The following is a 26,061-nucleotide window of genomic DNA, read 5'->3' as shown; positions in this document are numbered from 1 at the left end:
CAACGACTCATAAAACCCAAAAACTACATGTGCACACACCATCCGGTGATGGGTCGGCAAGACAAGATTTTTTATACCTGCACTTCGTTGACCGATTTCCATTGTATGCTCGTGAAACTGTACATTGCTACTTTACTCACAGCATTTGCGCAGATTTTTATACTTAGGTGGGTATCCATCGTGGGCGGCGGTGGGTTCGTGAAGAGGGGGAGGGGGAGAGGGTGAAAACCTGTTCCAACACGCTTTTGGGCAAGATGCAGCTGCGGAACCGGGTGACTTCAAACGAGCAATAAACCGCAAAAATTTAAGGATGTTGGGAGCGGGGACTGCGGATCCCGCCGTCTTTGACGTCATTTTTTTACATGAATTTCATCATCTCTGCAGAGCCGGGAGAGCAATAAAACCCAAAAATTGAGGGAGGGCGGGTCGGATATAGGGTGGGCCCAGTCATCTCTGACGTCATTTTTCCCTCCGAGATGCGCGGAACGCAGTGTGCACCGCGTCTCTGACGCCATTTTTTCCTCCGATATGCGCAGAAGGCAGTGCGCACCGCATCTCTGACGTCATTTTTCCCTCCGATTAGCGCAAAACGCAGTGCGCACCGTTCCCAAATTCTTGTGATCTATCGGCCTATATACATATAAGCTCAACGCATCCGACGCAGACTCGTCAGTCTTACACGATACGTGCAAGTCGAAAAAGTTATACAAAGTTCAGCTTATATCAACGTCAGAGTCATGACAGTCGAAGCGTACATGGGACTTGCAGAGCAGATGGAGGAGACGTACAATTTGCTGAGAGAGCAACCACCCGGAGAAGAGAATGACGCAGTCATCAAACATTGGACTGATATTGGAATTGCGAATATCCAGGTTCTGCGCGATATTTCCATGCAACGAGGAACAACCGTTGGTGCGACAATACGGATCTTACATACGATCACACTCCTGCAATCTTGGGTGACGAAGATCAAGCAGTTGCAGCAGTGCGTAGCAGTGACGGGCGGAAATATCGGTACTCCTGCGGGTGTACAATGGGACGACGTGGATAGTGCTTTTGCCAGCCGAATAAGAACGGGGGTTGTCACAAATCTCCGTCATAAAAATTTGGTCGCCTTTCTGGACAATGTGCAGCGCGTCGTCACCGAGAAGTTGGAGCTGGTACTGCGCGAGGAGGAAGATGTGAAGGTTAACCTCATATTATCGTGCAAATTCGAAAATGTCAAGCACAAAGAGATCTCCACCGAAGTTAAGAGTTTCAACACCTCCAACGTGGCGATTCTTCTCCCATAAAGCGATATAAATGGTTGGTTTACACGTGCACGAGGTGATCTGCTATCAGAAGTGGAAGATTTCGAGCAACGTGATTCCGGCTGAAGTATGATTGAGATCCTCAACATCGCTGTAAATATCAATCGCTACCAGCCACTCGCCGCATGGACTTCGACATTCATCGAGCTGCCCCAAGACATTCAACGGAAGAGAGCGGTGGTGAACGTGAGGAACGAGGACGAAAGATGTCTTCTCTGGTCCGTCAGAGCAGCCCTCCACCCGGTCAAGATCAACACCGCTAGGACTCACAACTATCGTTGGTATATTTCCGAGTTGGACTCTACAGGTATCAAATTCCCTGCTACTCTACATGATGTGAAAAAGCTTGAGAGATCGAATAATTTGCGCAACAATGTATATGGTATGGAATCTCAAACTTTTTTGCATCATGCAAAATCAAATAAAAGCGTCATCGTGCCAATTTATTTGAGTAAAAAATTGCATAGCGTAAACATTGACACGATTCATCTTCTAATGGTTAAGAGTAATCCGGAAGACGATATGACTGGTGAGTTTGCACCGAGATTCCACTTTGCTTGGATTGAAGATCTTTCCCGATTGGTGAGCAAACAATTGTCTGATCATAATGGCCAGCTGTTGTTATGTGACAATTGTTTGTGCCACTTCAGCGTAAAACATGCCTACGACAATCATCGACAAGATTATATTATGCTAAATAAAGTACGCATGGAATTTCCCAAGTGTAAATATTTAGTATTTTCCAATTTTCAAAACAAAGGCACCGTTCCATTCGTCGTATACGCCGATCTCGAATGTATATTATTCCTTGAACCTGTAGATGAATTTGAAACTCGTAAGACTTGTTGAATTCAAAAGCATATCCCGCACAGCGTAGCGTACTATGTACATTGCGCGTACGATGAGACTTTATCGGAGTTTCACGGTAAACGCGGTGTCGATTGCCTAAATTGGTTCATGAAACAGCTTACGGATTTATTAATTCAAGTAGAGTCACGCATCAAAAACATAATTCCGATAAAGGCTCTTACCCAAGTGCAACGCAATCTTCACATGCGGGCGAAGAATTGTTATATTTGTGAAAAACCGTTTACCCCTGAGGAGAAAAAGTGTTACGATCACTGTCACTTCACGGGTAAATATCGTGGTCCTGCTCATAATCGGTGTAATTTGAATTCCAGAGAGTCGCACACAATTCCAATAGTTTTCCACAATTTGTCTGGTTACGATTCTCACTTTTTAATAAAATCCCTCGCGTCAACTTTTCCCGGTAAAATTACACTGCTACCCATAAATGAGGAAAAATATATATCCTTCACGAAACGCGTCGATGAAACAATGATGCACTTGAGATTCATTGATTCGTTCCGATTTATGGCTAGCAGCATCGATAAACTTTCCACACATTTGACCGATATCGATAAACGCATAACACGCAAATTTTATAATAACCCGACTCAGTTCAGTTTGATGACCCGCAAAGGAGTTTTTTCCTATGAATACGTCGATTGTTGGGGGAAACTCGATGAACCGCGATTACCTGCAAAGAAGCATTTCTACTCGCACCTCTGCGATGCAAATATTTGAGACACCGATTACGAGCACGCGAAAACTGTTTGGGAGGAATTCCATTTAGAGTCATTGGGGGACTATTCAGATTTATATTTGAAGACCGATGCTCTTTTGCTTGCCGATATTTTCGAGAATTTCCGCGCTAGCTGCTTCAAAACATACGATTTAGATCCGTTGCACTACTACACTGCACCGGGACTTGCTTTTGACGCGATGCTCAAGCATACTTATGTAAATTTGCAACTTTTAGACAACCCTAAAATGGTGTTGTTTATCGAAAGAGCCATTCGAGGCGGCGTAGCACAATGTTTCAATCGACACGCTCGGGCCAATGATAGATTCATGGGAACAGATTTTGATCCAAACAAAGCGGAATCGTATCTCACGCATTTTGACGTAAATAACCTGTACGGTGCAGCTATGAGCGTGCATTTACCAATCGGTTCGTTCGAGTGGGAGTATCAGCAGATCGATATAACAAGCCATCCGGACGATTCGCCGATCGGTTACTTTCTGAAGGTGGATTTGGACTGCCCTGTAGAACTCCACGAGGATCACAAAGACTTACCTCTCTGTCCCGAACATTTTACTCCTCCAGGTAGTGAAAATGCCAAACTCGCAACCACCCTTCACCCCAAAACGAAGCATATATTGCAGTATAGAAGTTTGAAACAGTGTTTGAGTTTAGGATTAAAAGTAACGAAAGTGCACAGAGATTCGAAGTTTGCACAATCTCCACGGCTCGAGCCTTACATCACGCTCAATACAGACATGCGTAAGCGGTCTAGGAATGAATTTGAGAAAAACTTTTACAAACTCATGAATAACGCCGTGTTCAGCAAGACTATGGAGAATGTGCGAAATCATCAAGATGTTAAATTGATCACAAAATGGAAGGGAAGAGGTGGTGCGAGAACGCTTATTGCCCGAGCAAACTTTCACAGCTGCACCGTATTTGGCACTGATATGGTTATCATCGAAATGAATCGTGTCAAAGTTCACTTCGCCAAACCTATTTACGTCGGCGCATCAGATCTAGATCTGTCAAAAATCTTTCTCCACGATTTCCACTATAATTATATTAAAACCAACTTCTCGAATAAACAAGCTAAATTGATGTGTACCGACACAGACAGCCTTATTCATCAATTCAATGTGCCTAATATCTACGATATCATCTAACATAATGTAGATACAATGTTTGATACCTCTAACTATCCGCCCGACAATGTGTATGGTATTCCCCTTGAAAACAAAACACAACTAGGGCTAATGAAGGATGAAAATAATGGTAAAATTATGACAGAGTTTGTGGGACTGCGAGCAAAGCTGTACACATTTACTACGATGGGTGAGGGTGGGGAAAAATATGACAGTGGCGTAAAAGTGAGTAAGCGCGCCAAGGGTGTAAGAAATTCATCGATAAATAGCATGACGTTTGATGATTATAAGCGCTGTTTGACAGCTCACCAAGAGTTGACTCTTCCACGGTGTTTAATACGCAGCAAAAAACATGAAGTAAGCACGATTGTACAAAAAAATTGGCTCTGAGTTAGCAGGATGACAAGCGGCAATTGATACCTAGACAGACCGACAACGTACCTTGGGGGTTTGTCCCAGCCCCCCAATAGCTATAGGATGAACTGTAGACATAGAATTGATGTGAATATTTGATGATTGACGCCTCGAACCATCCACCATCGGGCGGAAACGTTTCACAATCAATACGATATTTGATGGATTTGAAGTTTCAAAATGCGAATTCATATACTCCACAATTGTTTATTTACTCATTATCAATATATCAAGCAATAATTCATATTTATTCGTTCACCACGAGAAAAGTTTTCAGGAATTGAAAAAAAATTTCAGAAAACAAAAAAAAGTTTTCAGAAAATGAAAAAAAGTTTTCAGAAAACGAAAAAAAGTTTTCGGAAAATGAAAAAAAGTTCTCCAAAAAATAAAATGTGTATTAATCGTATGGCAAAATTTCACATTGTCATTATTATTATCATTATTATCATCATCATCATCATCATCATCATCATCATCATCATCATCATCATCATCATCGTCATCATCATCATCATCATCATCATAATCATCATCATTTTTTTTTTTTTTTTTTTTTGAGGAGTTGCGGAATCCAAGTTACGGATTCGCGCCAGTCATACGGGCTAGCGCAGATGTGGGACTCCAGGGTGGCCTACCCACTAACCCGCCACCTCCTGTGCAACGCTCCCAGCCAGGAACTATGGTGATATTACTTCTAGCGGGGAGCTCTGTCGGTGTGTGTCTCGTCAGTCTGTCCGTCCGGCCGTCCCGTGCAGGCAGTCCGTCAGTTACGTTACGTCAGGCAGCCGTCCGCGTTCTTACGTCGTGTAATTGTCTCAGTTTCTGTCGCAGTTCTGTCCAGCGGTCACATTCGAAGAACGTGTGTTCCGCGTCGTCTCGTTCGTGTCCGCAGTACGTACAGTTGGGCGACCGTACTCGGTTTAAGTTGTGTAGGTACCGTCTAAAATAGCCGTGGCCCGTCAGAAGCTGGGTGACGTAAAAATTCACATCCCCAAACCCCCTCTGGATATACGGACTCAGGTACTTAATGAGTCGTCTCGGCCAGTTTCCCGTCGTTTCTTCCGTCCACCGTTGCTGCCACGTCTGTATCGTCGCGTCTCTTTCCTTCGTTGCCGCGTCCCATCGGGTCACGTCCGCGTCTCTTCCGTAGACCCTCTTGCGCTCGAACGCGAGAAGGTCTATGGGAATCACGCCTGCCACCACCAGAACGGCCCGTGCTGAGACCGTCCGATAGGAACAAGCGATCCTCAACGCGCTTCGTCTCTGTACCGTCGTCATTGCGTGACAGTACTTCTCAGTCTTCAGGGAGTCTGCCCAGATCTCCGCACCGTAGAGGAGGATCGAGTTCACCGTCGACATCAAAAGTCTCCGTTTCCCTGGTCTCGGTCCGTTCGTGTTTGCCATCAGGCAACTAAGGGATGCTATCCTTTCAGCCGCCTTCTGAGCCGTTCGTCGTATGTGAGGCCAGAAGGTCATCTTCGTATCCGGGGTCACCCCCAGGTACTTGACTTCCCCACTGGTCTCGATCTCGTCCATCCCGACCGTCATGCGTAATGTGGTCGGTATTCGTCCCCTGGTGAGAAGCACCAGTTCTGTCTTTTCCGTCGCGAGTTGCAGTCCGTGGTCAGTCATCTACCGTCCGACTCGTCTCATGGTCTGGTTCAGTGCGTATTGTGCCAGATCTGGAGTTCGCTCGACTATCACTGCCGCCACGTCGTGAGCGTAAGCAACCAGGCGAACGCCGAGTGGGAGCTCCAGTCTGAGCAGGCTGTCATACATCGCGTTCCAAAAGTCAGGTCCTAGTATGGAACCTTGAGCAGCCCCCGCGGTGATCTGTCGCGTCACTTGGCCTTCGTTCGTTTCGTACGTCAGTCGTATATTCCAAAGGTAGTCTTCAACAACCCGGAGCAAGTAAGGCGGGACCCCGAAGTCGCCTCTCAGCGACCCTAGGATATCCACCCACCTGGCCGAGTTGAAGGCGTTCTTAAAGTCAAGTGTCACCAGCAGCGCGACGGGTCGCGCAGCGTGGCAATGTCTGTCTGTCGACCGAAAGAAGTCAACCACCTCTTGGATCGCTCTAATCGTTGATCGACCCCTCCGGAAGCTGAACTGCTGGTAAGAGAGGCCCCCGCCGTCCTGTATCGCGTCCGTAAGTCGTGGTCGCAGAAGCTGTTCGAACAGTTTCCCTGTCGTGTCCAGTAAGCTCAGCGGCCGGTAGGCCGACGGCGTGCTGGGGTCACCCTTACCCTTTGGGATAAGGACCAACCTCGCCACCTTCCACCGGTCGCTGAATGTCCCTGTCGTAAGGCACGTGTTGTAGAGGTCAAGAAGTATCTCCGGCCTCAGGATCGCCATCGGCCGAAGAACCTCCGCCGGTACCCCGTCCGGTCCTGGCGCCTCACCCCTCCTCATTGCTTTGGTCGCTCCGACGAGCTCCTCGGCGGTGAAGACGAGGGGCGCCACCGTCTCGACGTCGTTTGTCGCGTCCGTACGCGTCGGGTGCGTCGGGAACAGTCCGTCGACGATCCGTCGTGCGGTTTCAGCATCCTTGAGTTCTGGCGGGATCCGGGCCCCCAGCCTACCAGTCACAATATTGTCACCGGCACCCCAAGGGTCGCGGTCCACCTCCTCGCAGAGCTTCTTCCGGCATCGCGTCTTGCTGTCTCTGATGGCGTACGTCAGTCGTTTCCGTTCAGTCTTGTACTCGGCCTGAAGGGTTTCCCTCTCGGATCTCCCTCCAGCCCTCGTAACCCGTCGTCGTTTCGCCAGGCAACTCTTCCGCAGCTCGGCTATCTCGTCCGTCCACCAGTATTGTGGTGGTCTGTTACGTCCGTACTGTCGTTTCGGCATTGTGCTGTCGCACAGCCGCGTCGTCAGTTTGGCCGTCTCGTCCGCTAGTCTTTCCGCCCTTTGCCGGCCAGTCAGCTCTGGGCGGACGTCGGTAATTGGGGCCGGCGCTGCCGCCGAGAACTTCAGTACGTCGAGTTTGTCTACGTTCCACCGCGGGGGGTGCCCGGTCCTCGTCCGTGTCGTCCTTGTCTCTCCTGCCACTTCGAAGGCGATGTACTGATGGTCGCTGGCCGTGTAGCCCTCGAGCACCCGCCACCGCCCTATCCGTGGCAGAGTTCTGTCCGTCGTCATCGTTACGTCCGGGATGGAGTCTCCAAATCCCGGCCGTCTGTACGTTGGTACGTCTCCTGTGTTTGCCACCACTAGGTCCAGCCTTGCGGCCATCTCCAGCAGCTGCCGTCCGCGTCTGTTCGTCACCGTCATGCCCCACTTGACCGCCCTCGCGTTGAGGTCCTCCGCGACCACGAGGTCCCCGGGCAGGTCCCTGAGTCCGTCCTCGAGGAGCGCAACCTTTGCCTGGAACTCCGCCGCAGCGCAGTTTGGGGTCAGGTAGACGCTGACGTAAGTGACAGCGCCCACCCTAGCCCAGACGTAGTCGTCCCTGACGCCACGAGCAGTTATCCGGACTCGGGCAGCGCCCCTCACCCAGATAGCCGCTGTCTTGGTCTTGTTCGTGATCCAATCCTGCGTTTGTCATACCCTGTACGGCTCGCACAGGATCAGAATGTCGGCGTCGTGTTCGTCTGCTATTTGTGGTAGTAGCATGTCTGCTGTCCTACTGCGGTTCAGGTTGCCCTGAACTATCCTGTCCGTCTTCCGGCCTGCTTCTTGCACTCCTCCAGCGCAACCCGGTACACCGCGCACCTCTCGGAGCCCGCGAGATGCGCCACATCGCCGTGTCCCGCCTCGGCGCACAGTGGGCAGGCCGGTCTGTCCTTATAGTCCGTGGCGTAATGTCCTGTCACGCCACATTTCCTGTAGCACTTCGTCCGGTCTGTATTTTTGCATTTAGCCTTCGTGTGCCCGTATCCCAGGCACTTGTGGCATTTTGTCACCGTCAGTCGTGGTCGGACGCGGCAAGCTACCCATCCAATCCCGATCCGTCCCCGGCCGAGCAGCGCTCTGGCTTCCTGCGACTCTAGGTCGCATACGGCCATAAACTGCTCCGCCCGGTTCGGGCCGAAGATGTGGACCCCAAAGTCCGCGTCTCGTCCCGTCTCTCGTCGCAGTGCCTGTATTACGTCGTTTCTGGTCCTGACCCAGTCAAGATCCACGATCTCCAGTTGCACCCTGAAGGTCCCGGTCCTGACGTTGCCTGCGTCGCCGACTGCGTCCTGCAGGACGCGTCGGAAGTCGTCCTGTCCGTTGGCGTCTGTCTTTATCTTCAGAAGACACAGACCATTCTTCGTCTTTCTGAGAGTCGTCACTTTAACGTGACTCTTCGCAGGGTCGACCGTGGTCCGTATCTTCCTCACAATGTCGGAGTACGTCGTGTCGTTCTCGGGTTTGACGAGCACCGTCGTCCCCCAGTGTTTGGGAGCCGCTCTGCGCCCCTCAGCCCCGGCCGTCGTATCCGTTGTCGCGTTCGTCCCGTCCGTCCGCGTCTTCCGTTTCTTTTTTTCTTTTTTTGTCCTCGTCACTGTCTGCCAGTCAGCGACCGGTTCCGCATCCGTTGCCCTCTTCTGAGAGGATTCCGGAGTGGTTCCAGTCACCTCCCGTTTCCGTTTCGTCCGCGGAGTGTTTTGTGTCCGTTGTTCAGTCTCAACGTCTGTCTCCGTCGTCTCGTTGTCCGTCTTGTGGTCCTTCGTGTCTGCTTAAGCGCGCCTGTTCAGCGCAACGTCGGCAGCCTCGAGGATGGTCTTGATGCCCAATTTAACGGACATATTCATGTTTTTTTGGATAGCTGCTGCCTCGGCCATCCTTGTCGCCGTGCTGTGGATCAGTAACAATAGGTCCGTCAGGTCCATATCGTCCGTGATTCGTGTCTTCGTGCCGATCGTGGATACAGCGGAAGCGCAACTCGCTCCGCTGCCCGTGATCGACACGCTGTCCGTCCTGTCTCGTCGTTGGTGTCCCAGTGTCGTCCTGTCCGCTGTTCCAGTTTTCGTGTCCGCTGTCTTTGTTGCCGTCGTTGTCACCTGGTTTTTGCACAATTTGCGGCCCTCAGAAACCGTGCCGCTGCCATAGGCCACCGGGGTTTTCACCCGATCGGAACCCAGGGTGGCTTTCCCCTGTGCTGGGGCTACCACCTGAGGTATAACGTTGTTATTCTTGTGCATCTCTATAAACGTTCCTACGTGCTATAGTCCGGGAGTTAACGACAGATTTCATTGCACCATTTCCGCAAGCTTCATTTTTTTCTGTATGAGTTATGTTTGTAACGTATAATATTAATCTGAACGTCTGCCAGCGCACCCCCGCGACAGGGGGTGACAGGAGGGTTACAATTGCAGCAAAAAATCGACAAAAAAAATTTATAGCCGCATACGCGAAACTGATTTTACGTACCAGTTGAAACATAAGAAGCTTAGAAATTATCGTCTGCCACCTAAATTCCGCAACAAAATTCGTCTGCCACCCACGCAAGTAAGCGCAAAAAAAATAGTAAAAAAATTTATGCCCGCAAGGATGAAATTGTTTGAAATGCTTCTTTTCATATCAGCAAACACAAAAATAACAGTCTGCCACTAATAAGATACCGCGAAGGTCGTCTGCCAAGCGTATGAAGTTGCGTTCGGCATGCAGCGCGCTACGACGCTGCATTTTTATCGGCCTGAAAGACGATCGTTGTTATAAATTGTTCAACGGCTATCATGAAGTTGTTTTTTTATATTATACATTTGTTTAATATAATTAATTTCATAAATTCTCGTGGATAGTTACGCTAGATCTTTTCTGTGAAAATGGAGGCTTAAATATAGTGATGAAATTCGCAAAAATGTTTAACATTATAAACTAAGCAATATAAATCTCTTTTATTACACCTCTCTACTTATCTCTGGGCAAGCTCGTTGGCCGTGAAACAAATAGTTCCGTAGGCGAAAGGTGGCGAATGGTTATAAAATTACGGCTGTTAAACATGATCAGCATCATTATACGTGTACATAATAAATATAGATTCTTGTACATAATAAAATAAAAATCAATAAATAATTATCTCCGAATGTCATTGTAAAACAGTAATATCTAATTTTTATCTTAAAGCATTTTATGAAATCAATATATTTTTAATTTTTAAACTAAAAGGTATCTACCAGACTTTAAATTAATTCACTGAACAAACATTTGTATACATATAACATAAAAAAAAACAAATTTATGATAGCCGTTCAATAATTCATAATAATGATCGTCTTTCAGGCCGATAAAGATACAGCGTCGTAGCCGCGATCTCGGCCGCGGTGCTCGCGCGCTGCATGCCGAACGCAACTTCATACGCTTGGCAGACGACCTTCGCGGTATCTTATTAGTGGCAGACTATTATTTTTGTGTTTGCTGATATAAAAAGAAGCATTTCAATCAATTTCATCCTTGTGGGCATAAATTTTTTTACTATTTTTTTTGCGCTTACTTGCGTGGGTGGCAGACGAATTTTGTTGCGGAATTTAGGTGGCAGACGATAATTTCTAAGCTTCTTATGTTCCAACTGGTAGGTGAAATCAGTTTCGCGTATGCGGCTATAAATTTTTTTTGTTGATTTTTTGCTGCAATTGTAACCCTCCTGTAACCCCCTGTCGCGGGGGTGCGCCGGCAGACGTTCAGATCATTATTATACGTTACAAACATAACTCATACAAAAAAAATGAAGCTTGCGGAAATAACCCGGAAATTTCTGTCGTTAACTCCCGGACTACTACGGGTCTCTCGGGGGCGCGACTCCCCGTACCGCGCCGGAACATAGCACGGCCCCTGAGGTCGCCTCGGGGGCCTTCCGTCAGGCTTGTGCCGACTTCCGTCCCCTCCGACTTACTAGAAAACCCCGGGGTCGTCACTTCCCGAGCAGACCAGGTTTTTTCGCCCAATCCGCCTCCTGAGGCCCCCTCGTGGGCCATCCGTTGGGCCTGTGCCAACTTCAGTCCCCCTTGACTTACTCGCTGTACGCGGGGTCGTCACTTCCCGAACGAGGGATTTAACCCCCCCCCCCGTCACCTGCGGTAATTATTATTTTTATTGTTGATGTTGTTATTGTTGTTGTCGTCGTCGTCGTCGTCGTCGTCGTCGTCGTTGTTATAGGACTTCATTAAATCATCCAAAATAACAATCCACTCGTACGATCCTTGGAGAGTGAACCGCTTCCACATTTTATTTTTCAATGTTCGATTGAAACGTTCGCATATCGACGCCTTTAAGTGGCTAAATGTCGAATCCATGTTGATATTGTGATGCTTCACGAGGGCTTTGAATTAGCTGTTGTAAAATTCTTTGCCTCGATCAATGTGCAAATGTGTAGGTATACGACTCTGGATCAGTACAGATTTCATGGCAGAAGCAACATCTTTCGAACTCTTGGACTTTATCGGCACCGCCCACGCGTACTTGAAAAATATATCGATGATTGTTAGTAGGTATTTGTATCCCTTGTTGCACGAGCTGTTCGCGGTCATATCGACAAGATCAGCTTGCCAGGTCTCATCCAGTCCGCGTACATCTACGAATCGGCGCGGATAGTTGCGTCAAGCCTGTCTGTGAAGTTCGTCAGCTATTGCAGTTTTCATTGTTCCCAACTCTTCACCTATTAATTTTCCGAATTGCCATTCAACCACTTTGGTTTCTCAATTGATACTAATTCCCTGCTGGTCAGTCCCAACGTTGGTGTTGCCTGCTCCCCGATATGTTTGATGCGATTCAACGTATTTTCAAAGATTTTGTTATTTATGCGTAGCTGTTTTAACTCCTTGTTGTGATTATGCGCGAAACTCTCAAAATTTGATTGAAAGTATCCACGATATCCACAGCCATAGACTGTAAAGCAGTATTGAGAACTTGTAAGGAAACTGCGTCGGTGGAGTGCTGCGGATCAGCTATGTTACACGATCGTTTACCGTCCAAATCATACTGATTGTCGTTGGTGGTTTCGAATCCAACACCCGGAGGCCCTTGAATAAATTTTTTACCCCCACCACGCTCCAAGTGTCGCCCGAATATGTCTATGCTCATCACTTGACGGTCACTGAACAAATGATGATTTTATGTTTACACGCCGCCAATGAACGATTCCAGCCTCGCGCAACTCCTCAATAATGAAGACTATTTCGTTTGAATGGCTGGTATTGCCTGCAGCCTGTGACGCCATAAGCAGCCGGAAACGATCTACAATTTCATTTGGATCATCCCAGTAGACGTAATCGACATCTTGCCCCTCCTTTCGCGCAATCTCATAGTCGGGTAAGCCTTCACCTGATTTTTTCGGCGAGCCAACGTGTTCTGCAATGAAATTTTTATACTTTGCACTTTTGAAATCATCTCGAAGGCTTGCATCGGCTTAGTAACGTTTTCGATGCGCATTTGTCGTCGTTACAATTTTTATGTAATTATTCTTGTCCGCGTCATTTACAACCGATGCATCGGGTGATTTTTTCAACAGTAATTCGAGGAATCCAGATGTTCTCTCATAACTTTTATCCCCCACATTGACCAGATTAACAGTGAAATTGATCGGTGTATCGCCAATCATCATACCGCTTGTCAACTTTCGAACACCGTATGTGGTATCCAAATCCCTCTTTTTACTTGAGCTGAACATTTTCAAATATTTTGCCGTGGAATCCGTTGTTTTCTTCACCGGTATACCTGTAGTAGAAATTTCACTAAACTTCAGTGTTTCATCATTTGCATCCATGAAATTCCCCTAATCCATATCCTCATCCTCCTCATCATCATCATCATCATCCCCGGTACTCTCGTCATCTTTTTCTCCTTCTTTTTTCATTGTCACATCCAGTAGTTCCGTTTTAATTTCACGTTTAATATGCTGCTGCTGCTGCAGCTTTGAAGTATTCACCAATTCTTGCAACGGCGTTATTAACGGCTTGAATACCTCTCCCATAACGTGTTCGGTCGTGTCCTTGTCCAACTTGAGCATCTTATGCTTCAGCCGTATGACATCGGATGCTTTTAATATTTCACTCAATGTATCGCTATGCTTACGAATCTTGGCACTCTCCATGTTGCAGGCTCGATTGTTGCAACGAAACTGTGGATGTTTATGTTAGTTCATGCTTGTAAAGCAGTCAAACCCTCGCCTATATCGCCCCCCATTGATTTCGCTATCCTTGTCAATTACGGTAAAACTGTAATTGTCATCATTCCAGCATGCGGATCACAAGTCTTTCAATTGCTGATACGTCATGTCCGTGTTCACATGATCGTTGTAGATATGTTTCAGATTCATATTATCCTGCCGAAATAGCACTAATAAGTTTGCATTGTCACGCACTAGGTGTTTTGGAATGCGCGCGTACGTTTGACTTGGACAAAAGCTATCGATATCGCGATGCCTGCCCCTGCTGAAGTATGCTCGGATATTATCCTGCTTTTCAGAAGCCACATCGTCAAAAATCGTAACAGAGTTAGGGCGAGCATCTTCCGGTTTTACAACCTCATCGTTCTCGCGAAACGGGAAATAACCCACACCCTGCACGGGTTCTAGTAACTTTTGAAAAAATTGACACTTTGGTTGAATGAGAGATTTCAAATAGACGTAGGAATTTCCGAATCGCAATCCATTGACGTGGGTGATGAATGCGAGAAAAGCGTTAGTTTTACCGCAATTGGATGACCCGCAAAAAATTGCTCTCACGGTATTTGGCAGCAATTTTTCGTGTCGTTTTCCTATCTTCCTCTTACCACGTCAAACCATTTCATCGAAATTTGCGATAGGTAGTTTATCGGGCTGATCTTGAAATCTCATGATGCTTCGTTAGCATGGCAACGAAAACTGAGATGACGGTATATAAATTCCGCCCTCTATAGAAGTCGCGTTAGTTGTTGCCCGACTATGAGGATGTGCACTCGGAAGAAACGCGGTGGTGGTTTGTTAAATAAAATCATCAGTCATCTCCCAGTTGAATTGCATGTGCCAGGGTATCAGTACTGCGGACCTGGAACGAAATTGGCCAAGAGGTTGGCTCGTGGAGATTTGGGGATCAATCCGCTGGATGCCGCGTGTAAAGACCACGACATTGCATACGCAAAGAATCGCGATACCGCAGCGAGAAATCTTGCCGACAAAGCGCTCGCTGAGAAGGCGTGGCGTCTTGGCCAAGGACGCTAGTGTGGGTGAAAAAACTGTAGCCTGGGGAGTCACCAACACCATGAAAGCTAAATCTAAATTTGGACGGGGCTTAGCTGCAAAACGGTTGAAACTTGGAGTGGCTGCGAAGAAGAAATCTGGAACTGGCGGGAAGAGTAAACAGCGATAGAGAACTGTGAATCTTAAATCCATTACCACAGCAGCAAAGGTCGCCATGCGACCGGGTTATAAAGCTGTCGAGTCGGCGTTGGCGGGTGCTCGTGCGGCTGCACGTGGGACTGGGAAGAATATTTGTATGCCTTGTGTTATACCTGTGCCTGATAAAATTGGCGGCATCCTGCCGTTTCTTATTCCAATTCTGGCCGGTCTAAGCGCTACTGGGGCTCTTGCGGGTGGTGCCGCGGGTACAGCTAAAGCTGTCAACGAAGCTAGTGTCAACAAACATCAGTTGAACGAGGCCAAACGGCCGAATGCAACAATGGAGGCGATTGTTTTGGGCAAGGGATTATACCTGCGACCCTACCGCAGCGGAATGGGCCTGTACTTACTCCCGGCAAAAAACTAGTAAAGCTACCACACCGAGCTCTGACCAACATTGATTTACGCAACTATGCTAAAAATATAAAAATTTCGCATTTTCGCGGTGTTTTCATGCGGAATGATCTGCCGAAATCAGGACGAGAAACGCGAGAATCCGCAATTATCAATCTTGATGATAAAAACGGTCCAGGGACACATTGGGTTGCGTACAAGAAAAATGGTGACCATATTGTGTATTTTGATAGTGTCGGTGATTTGAAACCGCCTGAGGACTTGATGAGGTATCTCGGTGTTGGTAGCGTTGAATACAATCATAAGAGGTATCAAGAATATGATACTGTGATTTGCCACCAGTTGGGTCTCAAATTTCTCAGCGAACAACTATAAAAAGACAAATGTTACATGAGCAAGCATTAGTCATGCCGGAATCGTTGACGTTAACACTGTCAGGCACATCCTCCGTGGTGGAGGCTCAATATTTACCCTCAATCGAGTTATCACCAGAGAAGAACTATGTTTTCGGACTCGTCGAGTTCCTGACATTCAATTCAATACCCAATATTCATGAGAGGTGTAATGAATTTTACCTGCAACGAGCGGACAACAGCAGAGAGAGCATCGCGATACCCACGGGAAGCTATGAAATTGAGGATATTGAAAATTTTCTGCATAAGGAGCTACCCTCCGACATCACCCTTAGTCTGACAGCTAACAACAACGATGCCACGTTTAAGGAACACGATATAGCGTATTCGAAAACTCGTGAGAACCTTGAAGCGAGAAGCGTCGCGTATAAAATGTTAGCCGAAAAAGCCTGTAAGCGGGTTCTCGCCAAGGACGCAAATTTGGGTGAGAAGACAGCCGCTTGGGCTATAGCTAACACGATGAAGCTGAGAACAAAGTTAGGCATGGGATGTCGAAAACCAAAGAACGTTTCCTTGAACAAAATCATACGAGCGGCGAAACAGTCTATGATTCGGAGCTACGACGCGAAAACGTGCATTAAGTTTGCACTTAAAGATGCTCGAGAAGCTGTGGAAAAAGAAGGCGGTAAACATAATATCCGATCACCGCGCGTTCTACCGGTACCCTCAAAAGTTGGCGGATATCCACCTTTTTTCATACCTACTTTTGCCGGTCTCAGCGCTTCATGTGCGTTGGCGGGGGGTGCTGCGGGTATAGCAAAGGCTGTGAACGATGCGAGCGCGGCTGAACGAGAATTGGAGGAAAGAAAACGGCATAACAAAACGATGGAAGCGATCGCCCTAGATGGAGGTCTCCATCTCAAAGCTTATAAAAAGGGTTTCGGTCTTCATCTTTCAAAAAACTAAGTGTGATGCTACCACGCCGAGCTTTGACCAACTCGGATTTGGTGAAGTATGCAAAAATCATGAAAATTCCGTACTTCCGAGGTGTTTTTATGCGCAACGAAATGCCCAGAACCGGACAGCGTAAAATCGAGACAGCTGTAGTCAATCCCGACATAGAAGATGGCATAGGGACACACTGGGTTGCATAGAAGACACGCGGCAACGATGTAGTTCGGTCAACTTTAACCTCATCAGACCTCGTGAAATATCTCGGTGTTGCTAGCGTTAAGTACAACGATCAAAGGTATCAGGATTACGGTACATTCGATTGCGGACACTTGTGGCTGAAATTTCTAAGCGATGAGCTATATAAAAATGACACGTAATTTAATAATGTCAGTCGAGCACTTGCAGTCATGGATGATTCGTTTACATCAACCATATCAGGAACGTCTTCGATTCTCAAAGTGCAATATTTGCCCCCGATCGAACTTGCTCTCAACAAAAATTATCATCTCGGTCTCGTTGAACTGTCAACCTTCAATTCCATTCCCAACGTCGATGTCGGTCACAATAAAATATACGTAGCCGATAAGGTAGTCACTATATTCACTGGCAGCTACGAAATTGAGGATATTGTAAAGTATGTTCAAGACGCGTTAAAAAATACCAACATTGAAATCAGCATAAAGCCTAACAATAATACGTTATGCAGCGAAATTGAATGTAACCATATCGTTAATTTGGAACCTGACAATTCTGTTAGTCAGCTTCTCGGACTTGCACCGCGCGTATTGGCAGCTAACCAAACTCAACATTCGGATATGCCTGTAACTATTCTCAAGGTCAACGCGTTGCGAGTTGAATGCAGCATTACAACAGGCGTCTACGCCAATGGACGTAAAGTGCATACTATTGACGCATTTTTCCCTATGATGCTACTGGGATATAAGATCGTGGAAGTGCCGTCGCACGTCATTTACCTTCCGATCACCGTCAAGACCATAGATCACGTACAGCTTCGGTTAGTTGATCAAGACGGAGATCTGGTTAATTTTCGCAGAAAAGTTATAACTGTGAGACTGCACATCAAATCGCATCAAAAGATGGGTATTGTATATAACAGATTGTCCAAAAAGAGTTATATTAGTCAGTCCCGATCAAGTCAGTCATCGATCGATTCCCGAACCGCTAACACGTCGAAACGTGGAGTTCCTGATAGCTCCGGGTCTAAAGCTGACACCTTTTGGAAAAGGAATTTCCGACAAATAAAACTGTGATTCTGCTGTTTCGTTGTATGCTACGTACCATGGAGGAGGAAATCTCGAACATTCAAACACCTGTCGTCTTAGACGAATTGATCGCCGACCAAGAAATACACGCACACAAACCGTACGCATCGTCAACTTTCAACAACAGCGATGAGATTCGAATCACCGTTCAGCATCAGGATTCATGCGTATTACCGAGCAAGAGTTTGGGTTAACAAATCTAATTGCAGATCATTCACCCATTCAAATTCCCCAGATGGTAGATATTGACTCATAGCTGCACCATACAAGTTATTTACATCAAAATACATCACATAAGTGGTTTCTATGCTTGGATTGGAATCTTCAACCATGTAGGGGTTGTTAGCTTTAGCGTAACGGTTGGAACATTGTGCCACACCACCTCTGATGCCTTTCTCGACGAACAATACTTGATCCATGTCTGTCAGCAGTTCGAGCTTAACTTTCGTGTATTTGAGCATCGCATCGAAAGCAAGCCCCGGAGTGGTGTAATAATGCAGAGGATCGAGATTGTAAGTTGAGAAGCAATAACGGCGGAAGTTTTCAAACATATCTGCTTAAAGCAGCACATTAGTTTTCAGATATAAATCTGAATACTCGCCAGGCGTAGTTAACCCGAATTTTTGGCACACATTTTTCGCGTGCGCATAATCTTCGTCGGAAACTTCCGAATCGTTCGGATTTGAGTGAAATTTACCTGTATCCGGTAATTGCTGCTTATTCCGTTTCGCCCAATTATCGATATATTCACATGGAAATACATCTTTGCATGTTACAAGCTCGAATGCCTCGGCATTATCGTAAAATTCACGCGTCACTTGTTTATCAGCGTCACCCAAATATGACGAAAGTTTATCGATGCTGCTAGCCATGAACCTAAACAAATCGATGAAGCGCAATTCCACTTTTGTACCTTTGACCTCCTTTCTAAATGCTATATACTTCTCCTTGTTGATCGGAAGAAGACTAATCGATCCCTCAATGGACGTTGCCAAATCCCGTATTGAAAAATGCGCATCATAACCCAACATATTGTGGAATACAACCGGTATAATGTGTGACTTTGTGTAATTTAGATTGCAGCCCTGATGTGCTGCACCGCGATATTTACCCGTAAAATGGCAATGATCGCGGTGCTTTACATCAGTAGGTGCAATCGGTCTTTCGTAGATATAACAAACCTCCGCCGCTCTGAACTGTTGTTCCTGGTCCGTACTCAATGGCTCCATCGGCACAACTTTGGTTGAATGAGGAGCTGAATTTCAAATGGGTATCTTTTCATTTTTTAGTTTATTTCAATACAAGTGAAGAACTGTCTACTTTAAGCAATTAATTTTTTTTAATAATTTTTTTTGATTCACATGCATAGTGCTTGTGGTGATAGAAGCCGTAAGTTTATTTTTACTGAAAATTTTTTTTAACTTTTAGTGTAATTAATATTCAAAATTAGAAAAAGTGCCCTTCTGATCCGAATTTATAAAAAGATACCCGTTTGATGCAAAGCCATAAAAACAAGCAAGCTTTTGATCCAAGGTGATAAAATAAAGTGTATTATCAAATATTAATGATAAAGAGATTAATATTAACATTAATATTGATAACAATTATTAATTTTGAATCAATATAGAAACATAAAAAACATAATGATAATAAAAAATATATAAAAAATGTTTATATGATGTACTCATAATGATAAATACTGAATTATTTATTAACTTTTCCAAAAAGATATCGTTTTGATCCCAAGCGTAAATTTATTTATTTTCTTTCTGCTGAAAAAAAATTGAATCCATATAATTTGATAAAAAATATCAATAGAGTTCAAGATTTTCTACTAGATTCTTAAAAAAAAAAAAAAAATCGAAAATTGATCAAACGATACCCTTTTGAAATTCAGCTCCTCAAATAACCTTTGACGGTTATGGCTAGAGATTGTCATTCATTGATGAACCATGAAATGCAATCAGGACCGCGGTTCGGGTGGAATCAAGACAAAGAATCGTCAAAGGCACAGTGAACATAGTACGTGGCGCTGTGCGGGACGTGCTTTTGCGCCTCATTAACTAGAGGTTCGAGGATGCACTTAAGATCGGCATAGACGGTGGATGGGACAGACTCTTTATACCAATAATTCTCGAATTTCATAATCTTATGTTCGTTGTCAGGAAAATCTACTCTACAATTATTTGCGCTCCGACAATCTGGTATCTGATTTTGATATGATGATTCTAGTTGAAAATGGCATAAATATCGTTTACATAAAAATTTTGCCGTCTTGTGTCGCGATAGTTTGCTGCTAAGTAAACGCGAAAGATTTCGAATCCAAGCATAATGGAATATTGTATGTGAGTTGAGTTCGTTGTCATTGTCCACGTTGATTTTGTGTTTTATAGCAAGCAAATGAATTGTTGGTCTATCCGAATGAAAATTGTTGCTCAAATGTAGGGGCATTATCACATTTGATTCAACCCCCTAAATTTTTAATTGTTGAATTATCTTGCATCTCAAACCTGGGGATATCAGAGAAAGGTGTGGCGAAACTCATCCCGTCATATCGTAGTCGTGTGCTATAGTGAGGATAGCTAGCTGGTCGGCATTTGTTTTGTAGTTCCGGTCCTATGTACAGCGCTGCGTTGATTGACCACAAAAAACAATGCCCGTCTGTGTTTACTATATTGACCACTGTGTGCCTTTGTTAAATATCCTTTGGCAATGCTGTGAATGTCGATGTACCTACACGCAGCGGATCATATTTGTTAATGTTGACGGCAAGGTTGATAATTTCAATCGTGGCCCGTCCGTAATCACGATGTTGGAATTCCTCCACCTTTACCATGAGACGGTCGGTAATGTTATCATCAAACCATTGTTTGAGATTGGTAGTTGGTAAAATGATCACGTTTCTGGTGATGAAGTGTTTTATTTCTACCATTCTTACACCATTCTTGACGGTTTCGAATTCACACGATAATATGCTATTCACCTTGATGCTACCATCCATTTGCACGGCTGCCTCCAAACGCACAATTGTCACGTGCTTGGCATCAGCGAAAAAATCGTGCAAATCGAGGTGTTGTAAGTTTGTGATAACACCCGTTCGAATTCTGCTGGCAAAAGCGCTGTCCGCACCGTCCCATTGTGCGCGATTATCGCCCGCTGAAGTGCTGGCGCCGCCTCCGGTATTGAGGAACCTCCGGAATCTCTCCACCCAAGATCGCAGGAGTGTGATCGCATGTTGGATACGGTGTTTCTCGCTCATGGTTGTCCTCCGCCTCATGGAGATATCGCATAAATATTGCGTATTTGCAATTCCAATGGTGATCCAATGATCTGTGGTTCTGTGGCGCTCTTGCCCTTGTGTCATGGTATGCACCAAATCATAAGTGCCCCGTATCGCGTCGACGAGATCCTTACAGGTTTCACCTGCCATGACTTTAATGTTGCAATTGGAAACCTTTGTAGGCGAATACTGGGCTTCTATCGAGTGCGCTGTCTTATATACGGATGCCAACACGTAATGAAAATATTTGGAGGGGCTGTTCACTGTTTCAACGGCACTTGTGGAAAATCTAATTAACGGTATTGCTTTGAAATCCTGATGTCATTAGCGTGTGCTGTTATTCATTGAATAGAAGAATTTGGTCTATTAATGGTATATTCGCATAAAGTTTCGTTGAAAAATATAATTAGCGGTATTGAAAATGTTTAGAGGGGCTATTTACTGTTGCAATGGTACTTTCCGAAAATCTAACTGGCGATATTAGTTTGGAAATCCCGATGTCATTAGCGTGTGCTGTTATTCATTCAATAGAAAACTTCTGCCTATTAATGGGATATTCCTGTCTAAAACTTTTGAAGACTTTGTGAAACTTTCTAAAACTTTTGCAAACTTTTGAAAACTTTCTAAGATTTTCCAAAACTTTTTGAGAATTGAACTTCAGGGTTATGGTGTACCGTATGACAAAGCTGTGAAATAATGCTAATTATACCATCAATGAACAGTGAGTAATAAGTATTTTTATTTCTTTTGACATTTATATATATATATATATATATATATATATATATATATATATATATATATATATATACATATATATATATATATATACATATATATATATATATATATATATATATATATATATATATATATATATATATATATATGTAAAGAAAATCACGACACTCGTGTACTTGTGTCGTTGTTTCTCTCAAGGTTTGAATCTGCCGCGTTACCGACGAAGGCCACCGATCGATGGCGCGGTAGAGCACGGGCTGGGGGAGATGACGAGCAATTTTTGAGAGAGTAAAATTGAAAAAGAAAATATTCAACAACGTTGAAAGAATAAGATAACGGTTATTACAAAACCTTTATAGAGAAATAAAATACTGGAATTAAAAGCATTAAATGTTGTTTCTCTTATTTTTACAGGTAAGAACTGAGGTTATTAGTGAATTTTGTACATAGTGTAAATAAAACTCTTATTTTTACAGAGAAACGCAATTGAGTTTTTATTCTAACCTAAAAACTGGATGCGGAAAAACTTATTACAAAACAACATTTCTCCAAATATTTCAAGAAAATGGACAAACTAAGATTTGATTTCAAGATAAGGGGGTCGACAGGTGGAAAGACAACAATATTATGCCTAACCTCATTAGGCACACCAGATGGTCGCACGTTTGACGTGCCAGATGAATATCAACCAACACATTTACACAAAGAGCTGATAACAACACAAACATTCGCTAAGGTAAAAAAGACACTAACAAAGAGACACCAATATAGAAAAGTGTGGATTAGCTTAACAGAAGATTTATCTAAAGTATATTTGGATGAAGAAAAAAATTTACAATTTGTAGATTACTATTTAGAGGATGTTACAGAAAAAGTAGTAGTTGAAACTGCACAAAATACTACAGATGAAACAATAAAAAAATTATTAGAAAAAGTGCTGGAAGATAAACAGCTAAAATCAGAAAATCAGAACTTGGGGAAAATAGCAAAAGATTTTATGATCGGAAAATTTGATGGAAAAAGTTCAAATGCCCATCAATGGATACAGGAATTTGAGAAAGAGTGCAAACGCTGTATGGTAACAGAAGACAGGAAAATAATTGAAATTTTTAAATTTTTCTTTGAAAAAGCTAGTGCAGATTGGTATAGCTGTATGATTTTGAAATTCACAGTGGAATCAGAATGGAGCAAGTGGAAAAAAAACTTTTGTGAAACTTTTGCAAATAAAGGGTCGTCTCCAATTAGATACGCTATTGCTTTTAAATATCAAGCAGGCTCTTTGCTCGATTATGCTCTGAAAAAAGAAAAATTGTTACTAGAAATAAGAAAATCGATAGATACTGAGACACTAGTAGACCTTATAGCGGTCGGCTTATCAAACCACGTGTCCGACAAAATTGACAGAGAAACTTTGCATGGAATCGAAGATCTCTACAACGAAATTGGTAAATTAGAACATCTTGTGGACAGAATTAAAATGGAAAAAAAAGAAAAATACGCTGATAGAAAATTTAAAAAAGTTGAAGAAAAGAAACCATGCCAAATCTGTAAAGATGAGAAAAGAGGTAAACGTTATCATCCTGAATCAACTTGCTGGTTTAGGGAAAAAAATGAAAAGAATAAAAGGACAGAACTAATAAAAAATGTCAATAATTCAAAGTTAGAAATAGAACTAAATGAAAAAAGTCCAAAAAACTCGAAGTAACACCATTAATAAAAATCGAGTTACTATTGAATGATTCTCTAGTAGTTTCTGGAATTTATGATTCAGGCTCAAATGTGTCATTAATTAATGCAAAATTATTGAAGATAAAACAAAAAATTTAGAAAACATGGGAATGGTAAAATTGAAAACTATTAATGGTGTAAAGAAAACAAAAGGTATGGTAACTTTAAAAATAAAAATTTACAATATTGAAAAAACTATGGATATCTTTATTGTGGATAATGAAAATTTTAATTATGATTTTCTAATCGGTCTGGATTGCATCAAGAATTTCAATTTAATCCAAAATGAAGATCTAAGGATCATACAACATAACAATAAAGAAATAAACAAAAATGCCTCGAATAAAGAAGATATAGAGAATAAAAATGTCGAGATTCCTGATGTACTAGGTGACAAACATGAAAAAAAAAATATTTAGACTCGGAAGTATCAAAACAAGAAAACAAATACATGAACAAATGGGAAGTAAATTTCAACGCTCATATAAATACTAATGAATTTGAAATTTCAGTAAATCATTCAAGTTTACATCAACAACGAGAAATTGATAAATTGATAAATAAACACAGATCAGTATTTGCTAAAGACAAATATGACGTCGGCACTGTAAAGGATTATGAGGCCCATATCGACCTAATGGTAGATAAATATTGTTACAAACGCCCATACAGATGCACGATTGAAGATAGAAAAGAAATAGAGAATCAAATAGCAAAACTATTGGAAAAAAAACTGATCGAAGAATCATACAGCCCGTTTGCTGCCCCAGTTACTCTGGCATATAAAAAAGAAGATGAAAGAAAATCAAGATTATGTATAGACTTCAGAGAATTGAATAAAGTCGTTGTCCCTCAATCACAACCCTTCCCACTGATTGAAGATTTGATGGTGAAAACAGTAAACAGCAAATATTTCACAACGTTGGACATTAATTCTGCATTTTGGTCAATTCCTCTGAAAATTCAAGATAGACACAAAACTGCATTCATAACACAGGAGGGCCATTTCCAATGGACTTGCCTCCCATTTGGACTCAAAACAGCTCCAGCAATTTTTCAGAGAATATTGGGCTACATCATAAGAAAATACAAGCTCTCTGATTTTGCAGTAAATTTTATAGATGACATCATAGTCTTTTCAATAACTTTTGAGGAACATATAACACACTTATCAAAATTGCTAGAGGCAATATTAACTGAAGGGTTCCGGCTAAAATTTTCAAAATGCACCTTTGCAAATAATCATGTGAATTATTTAGGTCACAGAATAGAAAATAATTCAGTAAAACCTCTGAAAGATTATTTAACGGCTGTCAAAAATTTTCCAGTCCCAGAAACAAGAAAAAATATACGTCAATTTCTGGGAAAAATAAATTTTCACCACAAGTTTATACCACATATTGCAATCATTCTGGACCCATTACACAACCTATTGAGAAAGGACGTGCAGTTCAACTGGTCAGAAGAGTGTCAAGAATCGTTTGATAGAATAAAATTACTAATGTGCTCAGAACCAGTCTTGAAAATTTTTGATCCGGAGGTTCCAATTGATATTTACACAGATGCAAGCATCAAAGGAGTGGGAGCTGTGCTAAAACAAAGAGATGAAAATGGAGATAGTAAGCCAGTGGCTTATTTCTCAAGAAAATTAACTGAGGCCCAAAAGAAAAAGAAACTGATATACCTCGAATGCTTGGCAATAAAAGAAGCCGTAAAGTACTGGCAGCACTGGCTTATGGGAAAAACATTCATAATCTACTCCGACCATAAACGCTTGGAACACATGAACATAAAGGCTAGAACGGATGAAGAACTAGGGGATTTGACATACTATTTATCCGAATATGATTTAAAAATAAAATATAACCCAGGAAAATCAAACCAAGAAGCAGACTGCTTAAGTAGGAATCCAGTTCTAGACCCTTATGAAGACACAGAAGATTTCCTGAAAGTGATAAATTTAATAAATCTAGAGGATATAAAAAGTGACCAAAATAAAAATCTAAATATACAACGTGATAAAAACAAACTGACAAAAAAAAAATGAAATTTACTACAAAAAGACAAAAAAAGAGAAAAAATCGTATTATCAGAAGATTTAAGTAAAAACCTGATAGAAAATGTACACAAAACTTACTGCCATATTGGAAGAACTCAAATGCTGAATAAAATAACACCATTTTATACAACGAAAAATCTCATTGAGAACATAAAAAAAATCTGTGATACTTGTGAAACTTGCAAAAAAAACAAATCAAGAAAAAAATTTAAATATGGTTTGATGTCACACTTGGGGCCAGCGTCATATCCTTTTGAAATTATATCTATCGACACCATTGGAGGTTTTGGTGGATCTCGTTCAACAAAAAAATACCTACATCTTCTCGTTGACCATTTTACGAGATACGCTTATATTCTAACATCAAGAAATCAAAACTCCAATGACTTTATAAAATTAACCAAAAATGTGACACAAAGTTACAACATCAACATGATATTAACAGATCAATATCCTGGCATAAATTCGAAAGAATTTAAGGAATTTCTAAAAAAGAAAAGCATCAAAATGGTCTTCACTGCTGTTGATGCACCATTTTCTAATGGTCTCAAT

General features: G+C 43.1%; 2 protein-coding genes across 3 annotated transcripts in view; both read right to left on the bottom strand.

Moving 5' to 3' along the window:
• Nucleotides 1–26,061, bottom strand: part of LOC124309248 (regulating synaptic membrane exocytosis protein 1) — a 1,429,783-nt gene that overhangs the window by 1,219,283 nt on the left and 184,439 nt on the right. The gene's annotated exons all lie outside the window — the stretch shown is intronic.
• Nucleotides 6,090–9,586, bottom strand: LOC124309424 (uncharacterized). Its single transcript, XM_046773083.1, has 3 exons — nt 9,146–9,586; nt 8,156–9,100; nt 6,090–7,991 (listed from the first exon to the last, which is right to left on the bottom strand). Exons 1-3 carry the CDS (start codon nt 9,584–9,586, stop codon nt 6,090–6,092), a joined length of 3,288 nt encoding a protein of 1,095 aa, XP_046629039.1.

The sequence above is a fragment of the Neodiprion virginianus genome, chromosome 7 (genome assembly GCF_021901495.1).
Source record: "Neodiprion virginianus isolate iyNeoVirg1 chromosome 7, iyNeoVirg1.1, whole genome shotgun sequence".
NCBI lineage: Eukaryota > Metazoa > Arthropoda > Insecta > Hymenoptera > Diprionidae > Neodiprion > Neodiprion virginianus.
The sequence above is the reverse complement of the archived record's forward strand: the minus strand, read 5'-3'. Positions and strand labels throughout refer to the sequence as shown.